Source organism: Sturnira hondurensis, unplaced genomic scaffold (genome assembly GCF_014824575.4).
Source record: "Sturnira hondurensis isolate 20B ecotype Veracruz unplaced genomic scaffold, ASM1482457v3 Scaffold0005220, whole genome shotgun sequence".
Taxonomy (NCBI): domain Eukaryota; kingdom Metazoa; phylum Chordata; class Mammalia; order Chiroptera; family Phyllostomidae; genus Sturnira; species Sturnira hondurensis.
In genome coordinates, this window is record NW_028077851.1 from 104,739 (window position 1) to 125,826 (window position 21,088).

The window sequence follows — 21,088 nt, forward strand, 5'->3', positions numbered from 1 at the left end:
TAATACTAAGACTTCCAGAGAACAGAGCAAAACCCGATCTGACTGCCTGGGATCACAGACGGGAATGATGCCCTGTCAGGCATTGTATTACAGCTAAGTTTCTCAGCATGCTAAGATTTTTCTGACTTATGGCTCCACAGTGACATTTACCATGTCCTCTGGATCACTTAAGTTTTGATTATTTACTGTCTCAACTATTAGGCAAACACTTAATTCCTATATAGTTCAAGATCAGCAAGATCTCACCTTTAAATATCAATGACTCAAATCTCCTGTTCTTTTTTGACTCCTGACCACTTTCACCTACTTTCTGATTTTTATTACGACAATGACCATTCTCTAGTATGTTAGTGTCTACCACGGCCCTCCACACTGGCACCAAAGGGTAACCTTAGGGCAGGGCTTCTGCTGTGGAGGGTGGTGACAACCTCCACTGATTCAATGTGCTACACATTGATACTGAATGAACTTTAAGTGCTCTCAAAAACCACTTTACGCAAGGGAAGTTATCTCGGGAATTGGAGATGCTAATAAAACAAATCCTTCATGAAGATAAAAGAAAAAATGAATTTCAAGGATATACTCATCAAAGGTTTCACCAATCACCTCTTCCCTGAAATATTACTTGCAAATTTGCAGGGCTGAAATATTATCAGTATTTGCATTCAAGTCACAAAATTCAAAGCAATCAAGCATTTTGAATTCCACTGCTGCATAAAAGGAATTAAGAAATGGGGAAATGAAAATAATCCACTGCTTTTGATGTTTATTAGGATTACAAAAACTGTACATATTTTTAAGAAAAAAGCATTAACTTAGTACAGGTATCAAATAGACTAAACATTCAGTAACAGGAAAATATTCTGATTTTTATTTTTGCACGTTATCCTCAAATACACAATTACAATAATGTCACACATCCCTATATGATTTTCTTTTTATGTATTTTACTTTTTTTACAAAGTGTACAGAGGGAGGGACATACAATATTTAATAGGATATTTCTACAGAACAATAACTTATATTATGTCCTTGTAAAAATCTGTACCTCTTTAAAACATTTAACTGAAACAACCATGTTTTTTAGCTTTGCTAATCAAAATTGTTTTAAGAATTAAAACTAGGTTGTAACTAATGTCAGTACATAAGTGACTACAATTTCATATTCTCTTTATACAGACAAACACATTTTATAATATTCACTTGACCAAACCCTTAAATACCTTTTAAAGGTTTCAATATTGTGCTTTAAAAAGAAAAGAACTGTGTATGATTCCAGACTAAGAGAAATATAAAGTGTGTAAAATGCTGTGTTCTTTATCTTTCAGTTTATTTAAAAAAATATAGATGACCAATTATTTATATTTTCTGTATTAATTTTACAGAATGTTTTAAAATTACTAAATTGCCGGTTTAAGTGTTTTTACATTAATCTGAGAAAAATAAAAAATAAGGGAGATTTTAAAGGTTCTCACAAAAAAACAGACAGAGCTTTCAGGAATAGAACTGCTACAGGGTAATGAATCACACAATTTTAAGTTACTTTTTTTTAAAAAGCACGTTATGGAGGCCAAGAGGACACAGGAGTTCCCACCGGGACAGGCCCAGGCCTTGGTTCTGACTGGCATTCAGGATGGAGTTCATACCAGCTGAAAGGACTTGACTTAGAACTGGACTAAATGAACCCAGCACTTCAAACGCTTGCCAAACACTCAGTATTTAAATTTCTAACCCTACAAACTCTTGAATACAGATATCAACGACAAAGAGAAAGATGAAAGAGAAAGAGGATGGAGCACCATAATGAAGAGGCAAGGCAGCTATCAAGTGGGAAGAAAAGTCCTAAATCTCCCATGATGTGCCAGGTACTCGTATGTGCTGACAGCCAATTTAAGGACCCCCCCAAACTGTCTTCTGTTCCCCAAAATGCATCTTAACACAACCAAATTCGCATTAATAACTGCATCCATTTTATGAACCAGAACTATTTGCTTAAACAATATCAACCCTCAAAGAAAAACAAAACAGTGAAAGACTTGGTGACGTTCCAAATAAGGCCTCAGATTTCCCTCATGCACTTAAAACATACCTTTATCTTATGTTCTAATCAAAGCCAACTTGTGCATTACGTTTTTGAACGTTTCCTAGCTATAACTAAGAAATAACAGAGTAGGCTGAACTTGAAAAGTGTAAATCATAATTAGCACCCAGTCTCTGGTACGTGGAGCCGTAGCTTCCTAAGTCTCCCTCGGTTGGTGATACAGAGTCCTCGCAGGGGCTTCTCAGAGAACCGAGGAAGGTCTGTCTGGATACTCATTAGCTTTTCAGAAAAATATAAAGGCATGGAGCTGAAGTTGTATGAAAACATTCTATCTAGAAACATCTTAACTTCTATTTTTCAATTACCAAAGATATTTAAAAGAAAATACCTTTACTCTTTAAAAATACTAGTGTCCTTATTTTCCTTCTAATTCTTCACCTGAGTAGTCTCTCTGAAGAGCATGATTTACAAAATGCTCTCATACATCCCTGCATCTTTCATGTTATTGTAAATTTAATACTTTTCATTATAGATTTTAAACTACTACTTGGGGTTGTGTGTATAAATATGTAAAATAAGCAATACACACAGATACATGTTTTATATATATATATATGTGCATATACATAATTCAGAGTACATTTACATATATAAAGTTGCAAAAGATCCTAAGAGCTACAAATTACCTCTAGGAGATTCCAAAATGCAGTCCCCAATTAAGTCTCATTTGTAGCACACAACCATTCCAAGACAAAGCAGCACAGACAGAATAATCAAAATACAACAAGATCAAGCAAAATTTTTCAGTAAAGTTTTCTAAAACTTTGCTATGCTGACAAAAGATGTAAATACTCCAAAGAAAGCCCCCCCCCCAAAGTATACTTTGTCTGCTAAACAAAATGAAAAGTAAACACAAACCCAGCCACTGTTCTTTACTCAGCAATGCCAGGGATGCAAAAGTTCAAATGGAAACTTTCATTGTCATGTGGTCTGAAAAGATTAAGCAAGACAAGTAAATGACTTCCGTGGTAGCCTAATTAGACATGACTGCTAAATCTCCCATTTATGTTAGATGTCTCTGACAATTTTATTGTGAGAAATCCATCATGGAAAAATAGTTACTCTGAAAGTAATCATGACTCAATCTAAAGTTTCCCTAACTTTAAGTTAAATGCTCTTAGAAGAGTACCATCAAGGTAAGCAAGGTAAATATTTAAATAAATATAAAACTAATAAGATAGGAAATTTCAGTATAGAAGCAAGGTTTACTTCATTAAAAGCAACTTGTTTCTTGCTGTTCTTCCCCACTGATTAAACAAACTGAATAGAATTCAGAACACACTACTGAACAAAATGTAAAAAAAACAAAAGTAACTAGAAGCAATATTCTATTTGTACACAGCATAAATCAATATACAGTATTGTATGTGAATGAGACTAATTGGCTTTACAACGAATTTTCTGCTTCAAGGCCAGCATCTCCACAAACGTCTGTAGAAGTATCATCAGGGCAGGCCCACTTCTTTATGATGCCGCATTATGTGCTGGTTCTTTTCTGAAGGTCTTCGGAACCCTTTCTTGCAGTACTCACAACGGTGAGGGTAGTCTTTCGTATGAATGGAAATAACATGCCGTTTAAAGCCCGAGGCATCTGTCGTGCTATACTCACAGTATTCACACTGATACACTTTCCTGCCACTGTGTGTCTTCATATGCTTTTTAAGCTCATTCTGTTGCCTGAATCCCTTTCTACACCTCTTACACCTAAAGGGAAGATCTTTCGTGTGAACCGAGAGAATATGGCGACTCAGAACAAATGGATCTGCAATCTTAAAGTCACAATGTCTACACTGGTGCATTTTTTTACCCTTGTGGGCAGCCACGTGTTTCTTGAGTTCTGAAGGCCTGTGAAAGCCTTTATCACACATGTCACACTTATGGGGGTAGTCCTTCGTGTGAACTGAAATTATGTGTCGTTTCAAATCACTTGAGTTCGAACTCTTGTGATCGCAATGCACACACTGGTGTGTTTTGCTTTCTTGGTGGATAAGAGCATGTTGCTGCACCTCTTTGGTATCTGAGAAGGTCAGAAGACAAATGTCACACTTAAATGGCATCTCTTTACTATGCTTAGTTTTTACGTGTGTTTTCAAGTTAGAAGAGTCTGCGGACCTATATTCGCAGAACTGGCATTGGTAGGGCTTCTCACCGGTATGGATTCGCATGTGCTTTTTGAGCTCTGACGGGTGACGAAAACCTTTTCCGCATTCCACACAAATATGAGGGAAGTTCTTGCTGTGGACAGCCAAAAGGTGGCGATTCAGTAACCCTTGTTCAGCTGTTTCATATTCACAGAATTTACACTTGTACATTTTATTGGCTCCTTTTTCCTTATGCACCATTTTGTGAGTAAACAAAGCCCCAGCATGAGAGAAATGCTTCCCACACTCATCGCATTCGATGGCCTTCTCCGTCTTGCTTGTGAGCTTGTGGCTCTCCAGGTGGTTGTGTAAACTTATCTTCTTGTTGGTAGTGTAATCACAGTCAGTACAGCGGTACTTCTTCTTGGCAAGGTGTTCAGGATGGTTTTTCATGTGCCTTTTCAGAAAACCTCTTGACTTAAACTTTTTCCCACAGATCATGCAAGGATAGACGGTCAAGGGATGTCCATCCGGGCCAATTATTATTGCTAAAAAAGGAAAAGAAAGGTGCGTGAACGATCAAACCAAGTTCCAGTTTGGTTTCTTCAAGAATTTAAAGGGTATGTTCAGAACATTATTGGGCAAGTACTCCTAAAGTCGAGATATTTGCTACATAACATTGCTTTTTACCATTTTTCACCCTAAGAGATATAGCAGCCTTGCCATAAAGAGCGACCTGGTCCAGACACTTCATTCAGTGTGACATACCAACCTCACTCCCTCCAGTTAGAAAAAAAAAAAGAATAAATATGGAACTTCCATCAACTAGTGATTAAAGCTATTATCAATTTAGAAATTGGTGGGAAATTATTCATAAAGTTTCATAATCACAATTTCTGCTTTGATTATTCCAAAAAACATAATTTATGTCAATTTAGAATAAAGCTTAAATACACTATAAATGTCTGAGATGCACATGGGCAAACAAGAATTGATAGGAATGTGCCACACGAACAGATGTACCTGTCCTGCTGCTCTATAAGTTGCGCCTCCTTTACACGGACATAATCAGATTCTCTTAATATACTGGTTTTTTAAAAAATTAATGCTTATAACATATTTGAGGGATTTCTTTTCACTTTCACATAAAATCACCCGAGTTTTGAAATTTTTCATTCATGTTTGATACATTCCCTGTTTCTTTTTATCCAAGAAAATCATTCATGAATATCACTGAATTCTTAAAATTATATTTTCCACTTCAATACACAAAAGCTACATGTGGTCTAGCAGCTAAAATGCCATCACAACACCTCTGTGGATACATACTAGTTTCATCTGAGAGCTCGCAAAGCAAGCTGCGCTGTGGAACTCGCGTGCCCTCACCTGTTTGGTACTGCCTGGAATCAGGTCTTCTCCTTTTCTTTGGTTTTTGTTTAGCCAGTCTGCCGAGCCCAGCAGACTCATCTATGTGCAAGAGGGCACTTGCAGTGCCATTCCGGTTTTCAATTCCATCAGAATTATTACCTAACGATGCGCATTAAAAAACAAAATTATACTGTATTATAAATTATAAAGAATTAGGGATTCTTTATTAACTACAACAATGAAAAGTAAGCCATGATACTCATGAATGACAGAAATTCCACATTCTAGATAATGGGTTTCACAACTGCATTTATTATAGTGAGACCAGGAGAAATGGCCTAGCTTCCAAATCTAAAAAACACATGAAAGCATTTTGCCCCATGGACTCCCTTATTGTCTCCCAAAATTAAAAAGGTACAGGCCAGATATAATCAAGATGAAAAGTTTCAGTTTGAAAGCCTATGTACTTCTTGCAATACTTCCTTCTGTGTGTTATACGCGTGAAAGAAAGTCCTGTTAAAAATAAAGACAAAACAGTGACTTTATAATCTTCCTCTACTCCTGTTCAAATCAAATAAGCCTTATAGGTTAGTGGCATTTCAGATTTCTGAAATCTAAGACCACAGAAACTGGTTTTCAATCATGAATTCACGTTCAAACACCAAGTCAATCCTAAGACCCATGCAACTTACCGTAAGCTGCTGCCCACGCTATTGGCATGAAGGTTTTGATTTCACTGTCATCGATTTGCTGTTCGTGAGCAGCAGCTGCTGCTGCTGCTGCTGCAGCATCCTCTTCTCCTACAATCACTTCCATATAAACTTCGTCAGCAATTTCAGCAACATCTAAGAAGAAAATTATATAGACTTTTGTGACCAGGTTCACAGAGATCACAGGAAAGATACTGTCATTTCAATCATTTAGTAGACAAGTAGAAAGAAGGTTCAAATATTACATACCTAGAACATGAGTTTCACATAGTAAACACTCAAATATTTGAATGAATCATTCATTTTTCTGGTTTTCACCACAATTTGTTTTTAAAGCAACATTCTAAGCATACATAATAGGTCACTGATGGGTCCCTTGGAATACGGTAGCATAATAATCTCTACAATAACGCTACTTGCTTCCTTTAAACACTGGCCATATATATATATAATTTACTTATGTTTTTTACAGATCCACAGAGATAAAACTTTCTCCCACGAAAAGGCCACCTACTTACTTAAATCTTCATCTTCTTGTTGAGAGTCATTGACAGTCATATAAACCATCTTTTCCCTTGGCACACGAATACCGCTATTCTGATCAAGTAGTTCCACTCCATGATCATTCTCGGGCTCACTCTCCACAATGTCTACAGTGCCACCTATCAGGGAAGATGACAGCTCCAAGAATTTATGTAAAAAATTTCATTTCCACCTATTTCACTTATCACATTTTACATACTTTCCTGCTGCTACATTGGAATCCTTGCTTAAAAGTTATCTTCAGAAAAGGTTTCCAATGTTCTCAGTCTAACCCACCCAAAAGCAATCAGGTTGAAGTGTTTGGATCAGGATGTGTAATATGCTGAAGGTATCCTCTTACCTAAGTCATCCTCTCCAGGGTCAGCTTTAAAAATGTACACCTTGATGACTTCTGGGCAAGTGCCATCCACTTTACAAGGATCAATTTCTGACTCTGCGTCCAAGGTCATTCCAGAGGAACCACCATGTTCTATTTTGCCGGCATCATCCACTAAAAAGACAGGAAACACATTACAGATATTAGTAGGTATTTAAATGTTACCATTTCCAAAACTTTTTTTTTTTTTTTTTACCAATACAATCTTTAACTTGATTCACATAAAACTGAATGATTTTACCTCACCAGTAGACACGCGGGGCATGGTGGGATATGTGGCCAATGACTAAGCCGAAGCCTGGTCATGGAGGGCCTTATGTAACCAGGCACAGAAGCTCAAGACATGATCCTGGCACACTGGAGGTTCCTAAATCTGGTCAGGTGTCAAAATCTCTTAGGGAACTTCAAAGTATGGGCCAGCATTCAGCAGTTCTACAAAGTCAGAATCTGCAAGGGTGGGGCCTGATAGACAGATTTACAGGTAGCCTGCCCTAGGGATTCTGATCAGAATTTTGACAACCTCTGCTGAAGGTGATGGGACACTTTTAAGCCAAGCAGTGACAAGTTGAGATCATCCTTTTTGCTATACCATGCTAACCTTGAGAAAGGTGGATCCAAAGGAGTGTGATATGAAGCAGGGATACCACTTGTCAATCTACTGCAATAATGCAGGTGACAGATGCTAAGGCCTCAAATCAGGACAGAGACAGTACAGATGGGGAAGAGGGCTGGACAAGCTGACTGAGCCAATGTTATTTTCTTTTTTGAAATCTTCACCCAAGGATATGCTTAGAGAAGGAAGGGGGGAGGAGGGAAAGGAGGGGCAGAGAGAAAGAAAGAAACATGACTTGGTTGCCTCCTTTATGCACCAACTTGGGATAGAACCCACAACCTAGGTATGTATGCCCTGACCGGGAATCGAACCCACAACCTTTTTGTGAATGACGCTTCAACTAACTGAACCACCCGGCCAGGGTGCCAATGTTATTTTCTTAAAGGCGGCTTTGGAGTTTTAGACTGTGATTGCATTAGAAGGATGAAGATCTCACCAAACTAGCAGGAAAGTCCTGAGTAAATTTGTTATGTCTTCAGAGAATTAATCTCTGACAGCTGGTATTGTTGATGAAGCTTGGCCTCTTTTGGCAAGGCCTATCCAAACTGATTCTAACAAGTACTAGAAGATCAAGTGCCCTTGTGTTTACAAAGAACAAGGTCAGGCTAGCTGTTTATGTGTACATTAGTTTGTCGGTACTCATAAGATAAACCTTTGATGACTAGAATATCTAATCATTTTTGAGCTTGCAAAATGTCATGTATTTACCTGTAACTTGAAGTAAAAGACTTTTCTGTTTTCATAAATGTGTGGGAAACACATTTCAAATATACAGGCTTACCTGAGCGGAACAAAGCTATTCTATCATTTGACAAAAGTAGAATTAACCTTCAGATTTTCACCTTGGGAATTTGCCCCATAACTCAATCTATGAGACTAATCTAAATATGAAATATTATAAAAGTGATTTGTTTAAAAAATACTTTGATGGTCCTGTTACTCAAAATTTCACTGTGGTTTTTAAAGCTACCATTAAAAATGAACTTCTAAAAACAGACAAAGAAGGCTTCGATAACACTGACTCACTGTACATATGATTTCTGCGTAAGTGCCTTCTTCTAATGCAGCAATGACGAACTAGAGCTTTAGAACAAGGTCTCTCCAAAACAGAAATGCATAATTTCTGAAAATTAAGACTATTTCTAATACTAACTACCATTTGCATGGCATTTCACAATTTCCTTAGCATTTCTATGTACTTTTATTTATTTGAGTCTCATCTCTTCCAGGTAAATAAAGGCTCTGAGGCAGCCCGTGACTTGCCCAAAGTCAGTGAGCCACTAAGTGAGATGTGGGAGACAGAGTGAGGAGGTCCCTATCTGGATATAACCCAGACCTTTATTTTCATCTTCTGACTTTTTAAAGAAATGTATGTTTCACTGTATATAATTTAGTACTTTAAAAAAATCACCAATAGTCCCACCAATCAGAGATACCACCATTATGTTAGCCAATTTCCTTCCCAGTTTTTTCTACTTTTTAAAAAATAAAACTGGCATCACAGTTTCCTCAAGCCTTATGGAATAATCATCTTTATATCTCATCCAGCATTTTAAACTTCAAAACTGAAGAAAAATTTGACTTAGCACCGATTTCATTTAGTAACAGCAAAACTATAGCAAAATATAGGCATACTTTATATCGCTTCAAAGGAGCTTCAGTAACCCCTGAAGACGAAAATTAAGGGATAGTTATTTGCAATGCTAAGAGATGCTACAGATTCTAAAAGGTAGTTGATTAAGACTTCAGAAAACTCAGTAATTCCTGGGAGAGAAAAATTACTGGAGGGCGGGGGGGAATATACCACTTTGAACAAATTGCTTATTAAAGGAACACTGATGTAATTTAAAAATCAGCAAAGGCAAGCTGATATGGAGAACGTTTAGTGGAGAATCTATACAATAAGAAATGTCAGTGGTTGTGAGGATAACACCAAACATTTACCCACCACATACCACATGCAAAGAATGAAACTAAGTCCTTAAAATATCTCATTTACTCCTCACAAGAACCTTATAAAACAGATGATATCGTTCTGTTATTCTGACCTAAGTTTCCAGACCGATTTCATTATAATTTTTGCCAAGATAGACAAATGTGTGGTATTAGACTACAATGGAATTGCATTTTGTATACATTAACATCATAAAAAAGACATCACATCAAAATCCCTTAGACATTGCCCTCAGTCAGATTTCTTAAAATAAAGATCCAATCACCTTACTCTAGCAGATAATGGTGCCCTACTTCCTACCAAATACAAATTGCAGTCTAGCAACCAAACTGAGCAAACTGCCTTCTACCTTCACAGTCCTGTCTCCCCCAGACTACACTATGTACCCTGAACTTAATGTTTTTATTTCCATTCGTTTGTTTCTGCAACTTTACTTTTAAAAATATAGTTTATTGTAGAAATTATATAGCTTATATTAAGTATTAAAAAGTACAAAAATTAAACTGTGCTCAAAATCTCACCAAATGGAATTATCAATAGAATATTGATAATTCAATATTAATAATGAATAGATCATTATTCAGACATTTCTATGCATATTTAGAAATAAAAGGGTGGAAGACAGAATGAACAGAGATTTTTTTGGTGAAAATTGGATAATGTAACGTGCTATTTTTTTTTAAATTTCGTTTATTTATTTATTTATTTTTAGAGGGGAAGGGAAGGAGAGAAGGAGAGAAACATCAATGTATGGTTGCCTCTCATGAGTCCTCTGCTGGGAACTGGCCTGCAACCCAGGCATGTGCCCTGACTGGGAATTGAACCAGGATCCTGTGGTTCGCAGGCTTGTGCTCAATCCACTGAGCTACACCAGCCAGGGCTGTAACGTGCTATTTTTAAACAAAAAGTATTACATTAGAATTTACTCAGACTTTAATTCCATGATCAATCCCATTCCTTGGCTCTCCAATCCCCTGCCCCACCTCTCTTCATTTCATCATACTGCCTGGCTGAACCGAAACCTTGGCTAGATCCAATTTTCCTCTTTGCCTCTGCACCAGTACCTGTGGGATTAAATCGGGTTGGGAACATACACATACACCCGCTGATGGCTTCACTTCAAATTCAGGACCCTGAATGTGCAGTAGATCTTTTCTACTACTTTCCCTCTCTCTTTTCCACATTCTCTCCTCTACTATCACCTCCCCACCCTCATCTCTGATCTTTTTTTAAAATTTTTATTTATTGAGGAGAGAGAAACATTGATTTGTTGTTCCACGTATTTGTACTTTCACTGGTTGCTTCTTGTATGTGCCCTGACCACCACAACCTTGGTGTATGGGGACAACGCCCTTGACTGAGCTACCCAGTGAACACTTACTGATGATCTTCACAGGAAACAACTGCAACAATCACAAGAGATAACAACCTACTCACCTATCAACTAAAGTGCTCTGAAAATTTACAAATAAAAAAAAATAAATAAAGTGGTCTCTAACCATAGCAAAACCATCTGCACTCCTAGCTAAAGCCTCCTAATTCTCCGTATGCCCTCCACTGGATGGATGGTTTTCCTTAGCATAACAAAGAAGCTATTCTCTCACCTTTAAAACAAATAAAAACCTTTGATCCCATTTGTCTGCCACCTCCTTTTCTCCAATTCTTGTCATTCTATATCCTCTACACTCACTTCAGTCAGGCTGCTTCACCAAAATTGCTCAACAAAGTCATCCTTTCTCAGCCCTCATCTGAATTGTCCTATCAGCACTTTCCCCACCTGGTCTCCAGGACCTAAGCTCTTGGTTTCCTCCTCCCCTCACAAGCCGTGTCTCCTCAGTCTTTGCAGGATCTTATTTCTTTTTTTTTTTTAAAAAGATTTTATTTATTCATCTTTAGAGGGGAAGGAAAGGAGAGAAGTTATCAATGTATGGTTGCCTCTCGTGAATCCCCTGCTGGGAACTGGCCTGCAACCCACGCATGTGCCCTGACTGGGAATTGAACCTCGATCATGTGGTTCGCAGGCCCTCGCTCAATCCACTGAGCTACACCAGCCAGGGCATATTTCTTTTTTTAAAAAATATAATTATTTATTTATCTTTAGAGGGGAGGGGAAGGGAAGGAGAGAGGGAGAGAAATATCAATGTATGGTTGCCTCTCATGTGTCCCTTGCTGAGAACTGGCCTGCAACCTGGGCATGTGCCTTGACTGGGAATTGAACCAAGATCCTCTGGTTCTCAGGCCTGCGCTCAATCCACTGAGCTACACCAGCCAGGCGGATCCTATTTCTTCATGTTGCAAACCCTAGAGCTTAGTCCTTAGTCTTGGTTTATCCACAATCACTCCTTTGGTGATGGATCTCGTTCTGTCTTAAGAGTTTAAATTTCATCTATATGCTAATTACTCCCAATTTTGCATCTCCACTAGTCTTGCTTCCCAAAGTCAGACTTGTACATCTTTGATGTCTACCAGATATCTCAAAATTAACTCTCTGCTCTAATATTATCTTCTTAGCAAACCCTGACCACATTTGTAACCCAAAACTGTTTTTATACTTTTCTTCCCAAGCATGTATTACCTCTGTATGGCATCACATTTATGTCTATGTACCGCTGCTAGAATATTACCTCCATGAAAGGCAGTATCATCTGTTTTGTCCACTAACCTATCCCAAGTGCCTACAATACTGCCTGATGTACAGTACAAGCACACAACATTCATTTGTTAAATATATGAATACTGATATTGAAGTAAATGTTTAGGTATTTCTAGTTCTTAACCCTCCAAAGATAATATAAAAAACATGAATTAATTTTAAAGCCACTATCTATTCTCACCTTACTATGAAAGATGTGGAAATTAACACATTCACACACCTCTTCTTCCCAAATATTTTATAGTTAGTTTTATATTAAATTCATTCAATACTCACTACAAATCCTTTTATTACCACCTCTCCAATGTACAGTTCTTTTTATTGATTGATCCTTTGGTTTGCTAAATGCATTATCACATAGAGCAGTCAAAAAGGGCTAATGGATGCTACAATCTGACTTCCTAACTACTTAAAAATGTCAACCCATGAGGTTTTGGCTGCGTATAAAATTCCTAGGTTACATTTTCTAAGAATTTCGTAGACACTGTCTTTTGTGTGAGTATGCTCCCCTGAGTATCTGTGTGAATATGCCTAATGTTTTAAAGTTCACCAAATATCATTAGGATTATAACTGGGTGGTTTTATCGTTGTCAATTTCTTGAAACAAAAGTGGTTATCTTTATTTCAGAATAATTTCTTCCATTATAAATATTTTTCTAGTTCATTGGTTCTTCTTCTGTAATTTCTTACATTTGTCTTCTTTCCTATCCATCTTCTCCATAATCATTTTTCATCTTAGTTTTTTTAACCATGCCATTTTTTGTAATTTCATAAAGCCCATTCCTTCTGCCCCTGGCTATAAACTGAGGCACATTTATTGTTATAGTTGCTTCCATGGTGGATTTTATCTTGATATTCTTATTTTTCTCTTCCACTTCTTTCTGAATTTTGTCAGTTTACTTTCTATCAGCCTCTCTTGTCTTATAGTCTTTGAACCTTTGTATCTCTTCTTTGGGTTGTAAAAATGAGATTATATTGTTTGCAATTTCACTGAGACTAAGCAGTACTCATCAATTAACACTTTCTGTAATGATGAAAATGTTGGGTTTTTTTAAAAGATTTTATTTATTTTTAGAGAGAGGGGAAGGGAGGGAGAAAGGGAGAGAAACATCAATGTGTGGTTGCCTCTCATGCAACCCCCCCACCGGGGACCTGGCCCACAACCCAGGCATATGCCCTGACTGACCAGGAATAGAACCAGCAATGCCCTGGTTCACAGGCCAGCATTCAATCCACTGAGCCACACAAGCCAGGGATAAAAGAAAGATGACTATAAATAAAATTTTTAATGAAAACTTTACAAGTCTGGACTCTAACACAAGAATCTAGTACAACTAGATGTCAACTGTCACTAAGGCAATGTCTGGGCTTTTTGGTGACTTTCTTGAGGGTTGAACTTCCTTATAAAGGCATGAGATGATGTACAGCTAAAGGCTAAATCAAAGTCATGCATTTTACTCCTTAGCAACTAAGTTTAAGAAGACACAAAGGGCAGAAAATGGAAAGAGAAGTACTTCACCAGATCCTCATGCCTTTATAAAGCAGGGTGAACCCAATTCCCTTTCTCCAGCCTTGCCCCTGGGTTGCCTGGTCTTGTAATAGAAAATCTGACAGTATTTAAAGACAGCATTTTTATACTAAGTAGTGCATCTTACATAAAAACCAAAAAGACTCCCATCTCAGGTGGCCCCTCAATGCAATTCAGCAATCTTGTACGTTCAAAGCTTTCTGCCCTGGTCCATCCCCCTGACAAAGGCTCTTCAACCCTTTGTCACCATCTTTCAGCTTTCTGCCAAACCTCTGCATATCCTTCTATACTAGCAGGTGAATTTGCTGCAGAGAAAATAGCTCCCTACATTCAAACAGTCCTTTTACTTTCTGTCCCTAGCTAATTTCCTCCTCCCAGGTAATGGCATGACCAGGTACCCCATCTCCCAAGGTAAAAACCTCGGGACCTTCTTGATTTCTTTCTCCCTCAAATACTCACTCCTACTCTATTTGTTACCAAATCTCATCCACTTTACTTCCTAATTAATCTCTCTTAAATCCAGCTCCCTCTCTCTGTCTCTGCTACTGTGAAGGAACTTAGGATCTTCTTTATTTCATACGTGAACCATCTGAACTATTCTCTGCCACTAATCTCTCCCTCACCCATTATTATTCCATATTATGACCAGAATTATCTTCCTAAAATAAATTCAAACTTGAAACAGGATACCATATTTTCTCCTGTCAAACTGGCAAAAACTAAAAAGGAAAATACCTTGTGTTGGTCAGAGTGTAGGGAAATGGACATTCTCATCAACTTGATGGGGAAAGTTATAGTAGGCACTATAACCAGATTTGTAAATGTGTATACCCTTTGATCCAGCAATTCTACTTCTAGAAATTTATTCTAAGTAATTAAACAGAAAGTGCACAGATATACAAGTACATTGTAAAGTTCCCGTCATTTCCAGCAAAGTCCAGGACCTTTTTTACATACTACACCACTTGCCTAGAATGTCTCCCTCTCTCCCATGCCTTTCTTCATCTTTTTTACAAGTTCTGTAAAACTAGAACTTGTCCTTGAGTTTAAAGGTCAGCAACTCCATCCAGTCTCCATGGCAATCTAGATACATCTCTGCATCACAGGACAACCTCTTGTTCTCTTCTCCCAGAGTAAACTGTAACCTCTCCAAGGAAAATGGTTTTATGTATTTTTTTTTATGTGGCACATACCTACAACAATGTCTGACACACAGCAGGGGCCCAATAAACAACATGGTGAATGATGGTGTTTTCTTCTTTACACAAATAATTCTGTGATTTCTAAAATCTTAAATAACTTTTAAAAGGTATTTTCCCTAAAATGCTGGACTCCAATATATATTACACTAAGTTCCTGTATTACATTAGGTATTCAAGCAAAGAAATAGTCTTATGAATTTATATAAGCAAACAGTCAGTGGGTCTTTATTTCTTTGATGTTCAGTTCCTAAAGACCTAAGAATTTCCACACTGAGTCAGAACTGTGGTCTATCCAACTGAGGACTATGTCTAAAAATGGTACCAAGAAATACGTGTAAGAAGACACAGCTATGCCCCCAAACATTAAAACAGTTAGAGGTGTGTTCCAAAACACCTTTTCTCCAATAACCTGAGTTCATCACACTTGAAATCATGTTTTAGAATCACTTATGTTCCAGTGTTATGCCAGAGTTCTTCTCCATGCTATCTGTTATATAGTATTTTACATAAGCACATAAGTATTACATAAATAGTAAGTACATGCACAGACCAAGAATATAAGTAGTTTGGTTATACATCTTTTTCCAATATGAACTCCTTTTACGTTTCAATAGGATTCCTAATTCTAATAAAGGCTGGTAACAGCCTGATCACATACTTCATGATTTCACAAAGTTGTTCTATTCCTTTCCATCTTTGTCTTTCTAGACTGAAGAAATCTCATTTTTCTATTGCGTCCTTACAGAGAAATGACTCTTTATTCTGTACAACTTTGCTTTTCTTAATTTTGACTTATCTGACAGGCTCCAAGCTGAAAAAACGCAGGAATGTCTATGAACTTTACTTTTATAGACATCAAGAAAAGCCAAGAAAAAAAATTTCTTCTTTTATAGAAGAAATTTACTTCTATAAAAACTTTTATAGAAGTCAAGAAAATCTCACCCCTGATGTAAGTTAGGAAAGACAGCCTTCAAAAATACCTTTGGTAATCACTGTACCCCAAGACTTACAGGAAATCATAAGGTAGTCCTCACAGTTGCTCTTGTCATCATCTTGCTGGTCCACAGGAATCCCGTTGGCATCTATGACTGCTTCAGAGGCACAATCTGCTACCAATACTTCTTCTGAAACTACATCAGTTGTCAGAGGATCAGTGACGATTTCTGCCTCAACTACACTGTCATGAACCACATGCTCAACATGTCCAACATCAGACACATGTATAGAGTCACTTGTCAAGACGTGTTCTGGTATAGACATCGAGGCTGAAGTAATATCGGAAGCTAAAACATCATCTGGGACTGTGCAATGTTCTAAAGAAACTTCTTCAGTTACATCTGAGTCCAGCACTTGCTCAGGAATGATGACCGTTTCAGAGACATCTGCTTCTTCCATGATGTCTGGGCACTGAACATCTTCTATAACAACATCCTCGATGACATCTTGGATTACAACTGAGTCTGGGTCATCAGGGACAAAGTTATGCACAGTTATGTCTGAATCCACAACATCTGAGACGAAAACGGTTTCCTGTACTTCCACAACAATTTGATCACCATCCATGTGTGCAGTATCAGCTCCTTAAAAAAGAAAAAAATTAAAATCACAATTCCAGGTAGGCATGCATGACTACTTCAATTAACATAAATGTTTATTTAATTTCTATCAGGAAAACAAACAGACTAGCTTCTCAGTTTCCTCAAACATTCAGTTAGATTAAAGAAATAAAGAGGGAATCCACCATTCTTGAATCATATCAGAAATGAAAACTCTAATACAAGAACCTTTATACTCATCCCAAATCAATTAATAGACACGGAAACAGGAAAACCAATTGAAGTAGTCACAGAAGAAAAATATTCATGAAAGTAAAATCCTTGGTTCACTAAAATTAAACCCATATGCATAGTTACTTAAGGGATGATTATAAAAATTAATAAGTAAAGCAACTTTAGGTGGCAAATATACCCTTTCCCTTCAGTATATGTTTTTCATTTTTCTTCCATCTTGCTCCATCTTTCCCTCCTCAATTCATACTTTTTCTTCTTTCCCTCTCTCCCATGTATTTCTTATATTTCCCTTCCATTTTCCTCCTCTCTCCCTCTTTGTCCTGGTACAATATCCCATTAATATCCTCCATTTATGACTATGGAATTTAGCTATTATCCTCTGAATCTAGGATACAAAAGGATTGGGGCATAAACAAAAGAGGGTAGAAGGCCACAGTCTTCTACCCTCTTAAAGAGGAAAGACAACTAACTGGTTAAGAAGCTCTGTGGAGAGATAAGATGAATGAAAGTGCAGCTGCTCTGAAGCAATGGAAGGTGAAGTTAGTTGGAGCAGGGCCTGCCCCAACTTCACCAGGGTACTCTGCCTCCATCCAGTCTCCTTGCAACGCCCCATAACCCAATGCTCCAGGCAGTTCCTGAGAGTACAAGCAACCTACTCTAGTCCACTCTGTAGATAAGAACGAAGGTAGAGGATTGAATCAATTAAAGTCCAATGAGATTAAATGACTTCACCAAGATCACACAGTTTGTATATATTATGGTATTCAGTAAATATGACACTGAATAAATGCCACAAATGGGACTCCAAATCAGGTATCTTTGCCAAAAAACATATGTAAGATACAACAAATCTGGTATCTTGGCTCCTGGTCCAGAGAAAAGCAAAGTTTTATATAAATTTTACCTAAAAAGCGATTCATTCAATTAGTGTTTCTGGATGTGACTCGGACCAGGGTGAGTCCAAGCAGCTGCCTAACTCAATGACTGTTTATGACTGGCCAGGCCCTCAGAGAGACACGCGGCTTTGTTTTAACAAATACAAATGATCAACAAGGGCCAAAGAACCATTAAAAATGTAGGGAATCTTAAAGCAAATCAATATCTATTTTAATTATATCTATAAATGTTTTATATCTATAAAAAGTATGTTTGCTTTAATTTCTACAGAACTTCTACTAAATGCATTATCCTTTTGTTTTCAATATTCTCAATACTAACACCAACCAATAGAACACTGTAATCTCCATTTTGCAGACATAAAGAAGAAAGCATTTAGTGGCAAGAGAAATCATCTAAACCAGAGAACAGGGTTTGGACACTTATTAGTTTTGTGACATTGGGCAAGTCATTTAACCTCTGAGTTTCGGTTTCCTCATCAGTAAAATGAGGACAGTAGTTTCTGCCATGCATACCTCACAAGACTGTTGTGATGATCAAATGAGAAATGTATGGGAAGTGTTCTGAAAAACTGTAATGAGAGGTTTCATTATTATTAGGACAAATGAAAGTGGAGGCCCTGGCAGATTAAGTGACTTGCTCAAAGATAAACAAATACCATAAGTGTTAACAATCAGGGCTAAAATGAAACAGCCCTTCAATCTACCCCTTAGCCCATAACCCAGCCTTGCTTGTGGCAAGATTAAGCTAGCAAATACTATATGGTTTTCCCCAAAGAGCTTCGTCTATCTTTCAAGCACATTAATTATAATTTGTGTTCTAATGATGAGAGAATTACTAAAATTTTTCACTTAAGCCAAACTTGAACCAAAAGACTAGCCCAAATCATTAAGAAAAATACACATACCCCCTGCCACATACACTAGATTTTGAGATTAAAGAAAAGTTAAAATTAAAAACCACTAACATTTAATTTCTTGATATAGTTAATCACTACTTCATTAATATATTGCAATATAATCATTTTAAGTCTAATGGAAAACTCATTATTAATATTTATAAGGGTAGCTAGCTAGTATGATATAAAACCACCTTACATCATAAAACCTAGCATAATCACTTCACAATGTTACATAATTGGAACCATGGATAATTGAAAATTGTAAATAATTTTTTTCTATTTTTAGAACTTCATGAATTTCATTTTCCTATACAGTTTGGGAAGTGAGATAAGACTGTCTTCCTGAGTCAAAAGACTCCTCTTGTCAACCTATGAAAGAGACAGGGTCATAAATGCAGGATGGGGTCAGAATGCAGATGACCTTAGATTTATACTTTACCTACTGGGTAATAGAAAACAGAGAAATAACATGATCTACATGTTACTTTGTAATGAGTACTCTGGTTGGTGGGCTATATATGTAAGAGACTAAGGGTGAGGAAAATAATTTGAAAGTTATTGCAGACTAGGAATGAGCTGATAGAGCCTGTCATGTGGTAGGAAGTAGATGTAAGCAAGAACATTTCAAAGAGAGAACAGGACTTATAACTAGGCAAGATGAGAATAACTGAAGATAACACTGAGGTTTTGCTACTGCTGCTGTTACTGACAAGAATATCAGAGTTGTTGTGAGGGAGCCAAATTTTTAAGGAGGGAAATAATGTGCTCACTTAAACATTTGTAGGCTTGACAAGATAACAACATACCTAAGAGTGAATATCAATGTGAGAGTCTAGCAATTTGTTCACTTGATAACTAACTCCAAATTGGGAGTTGGAAAGTGGAATAACCCAAGTAATTATACCTGTTGCACCAAAAAATGAGTTTGATTGTTGTGGTTGTAATTCAAGTCCATCTTCATCCATGGCCTTTAATTTTCATCAGTCACAGCTCCTAAATTAGGAAAAAAAGTATACAAAGTCTTACTTTTTTTGTATCATGCATTTAAAATGTCACATAATTTCAAAAGCATATCTATCTAAAATAAAATGGAATGTAATTGATTCCCAATGATATATGCGCATCTATGTGACAAGGCTGAAGGCAGATAAATCAAACAAGTTAGCTTTGCCTACCAGGGGTGTCCAACCTTTTGGTGTCTCTAAGCCACCATGGAAGAAGAGTTGTCTTGGGTTATACATTCAATACATAAACACTAATGAAAACCGATGAGCCAAAAAAAAAAAAAAAAGACACCCGATAGACTTTTTGTTTAACTGAGATAGTGTTTGCATACATCAGGTGAACACATCTTGATGAATTTTGACACCTGCATAAATCTGTGTAACCGCACTACCTAGATCAAGATACAGAACATTTCCAGCACCCCAACACTTGTCTCCTCTCAGTGCATACACCCCACACTCCCGCAAAGGTAACTGGTTTTATTAAATTTCAACTCAAACACACTCAGTACTGGGGGTAAATTTCTGCACAACTTTCATATTACCTCTCTAAATTTAATGTAGTCTGCTTTCAACCAATATGTTAAACATCAATAAAAACTCAAAGTGCACAATTACAGTAAACACCCTTTGGGATTTCTCTCTAACTTGTAATGACATCTCTTAACTAACTCTCCAATATAGAGAAGTAAATTCCCACAGTGTATTTATACTCTTCTGGCCATGCACTTGATTGGCACTAGTTATAAAATAGTAAAAATAAGTTCATCTTTGAGCACAATAAAATCAAAGTCCTATCCCTGAGAACTAAAACCATGAGCAAGGGTCACTAAGTCTCTCTCTCTCTCCTGGTGGCTGAAATATAGAAGCTGAGGAAGGCCATTTTCCAACTGCGGCTTAGACAAGTGAGATAAAGTTTACAAATAAAAAATAAAAAGAGTCCGGTGAGTACCCTGATAGAATAGAGGGAGCAGCGGGGAGGCTTATCAATAAGCTTTTAGCTCCTGGTTCTAGACCTTTCTGAGGCCCAGCTACAGAACCTTATCTGCCTTCAGTCTTTGTAAGACATCCCAATGATTTAAGGCTCCCTTTTCTACTTAAGCCAAAACCTTACAACAAAAAGAACTTAGCCCATAAAACAATATACTACTTAATACTAACGACTGTTTGGAAAGAGCAGCCGGCAAGGATTGTGGCTTATTCGTGTTTTAAGTATTGCATAAACCTCCTCCTTCACTGGTTTCCTTATCTCTACTTTTTCACTTTTTAATCCAACCTAAATGGTACAATTAGACACATCTTTCTTTTATCCTTTATCATTTTTGTTGATGACATAAGCACTGCATGCTTCTTATTAATCTTTCAAA

At 37.1% G+C, this 21,088-nt stretch overlaps 1 protein-coding gene across 7 annotated transcripts in view; it reads right to left on the reverse strand.

Annotated features, from left to right (window-relative positions):
• Positions 1–293: 293 nt before the first annotated feature.
• ZFX (zinc finger protein X-linked) overlaps positions 294–21,088 on the reverse strand; it is a 34,252-nt gene continuing 13,457 nt past the window's right edge. For 5 of the 7 annotated variants that reach the window (XM_037046206.1, XM_037046204.1, XM_037046208.1 and 2 more), the window contains exons 2-8: positions 19,622–19,710; positions 16,140–16,709; positions 7,144–7,293; positions 6,779–6,922; positions 6,243–6,395; positions 5,569–5,709; positions 294–4,730 (exon numbers count right to left, since the gene is read on the reverse strand). In XM_037046206.1, coding sequence (XP_036902101.1) covers positions 3,547–4,730; positions 5,569–5,709; positions 6,243–6,395; positions 6,779–6,922; positions 7,144–7,293; positions 16,140–16,709; positions 19,622–19,682 — 2,403 coding nt within the window. In that variant the 5' untranslated portion in view covers positions 19,683–19,710 and the 3' untranslated portion in view covers positions 294–3,546. Of the gene's footprint in view, positions 4,731–5,568; positions 5,710–6,242; positions 6,396–6,778; positions 6,923–7,143; positions 7,294–16,139; positions 16,710–18,331; positions 18,388–19,621; positions 19,712–21,088 lie in introns of those variants that run through there. The other 2 variants (XM_037046209.1, XM_037046211.1) reach the window with 2 other exon arrangements.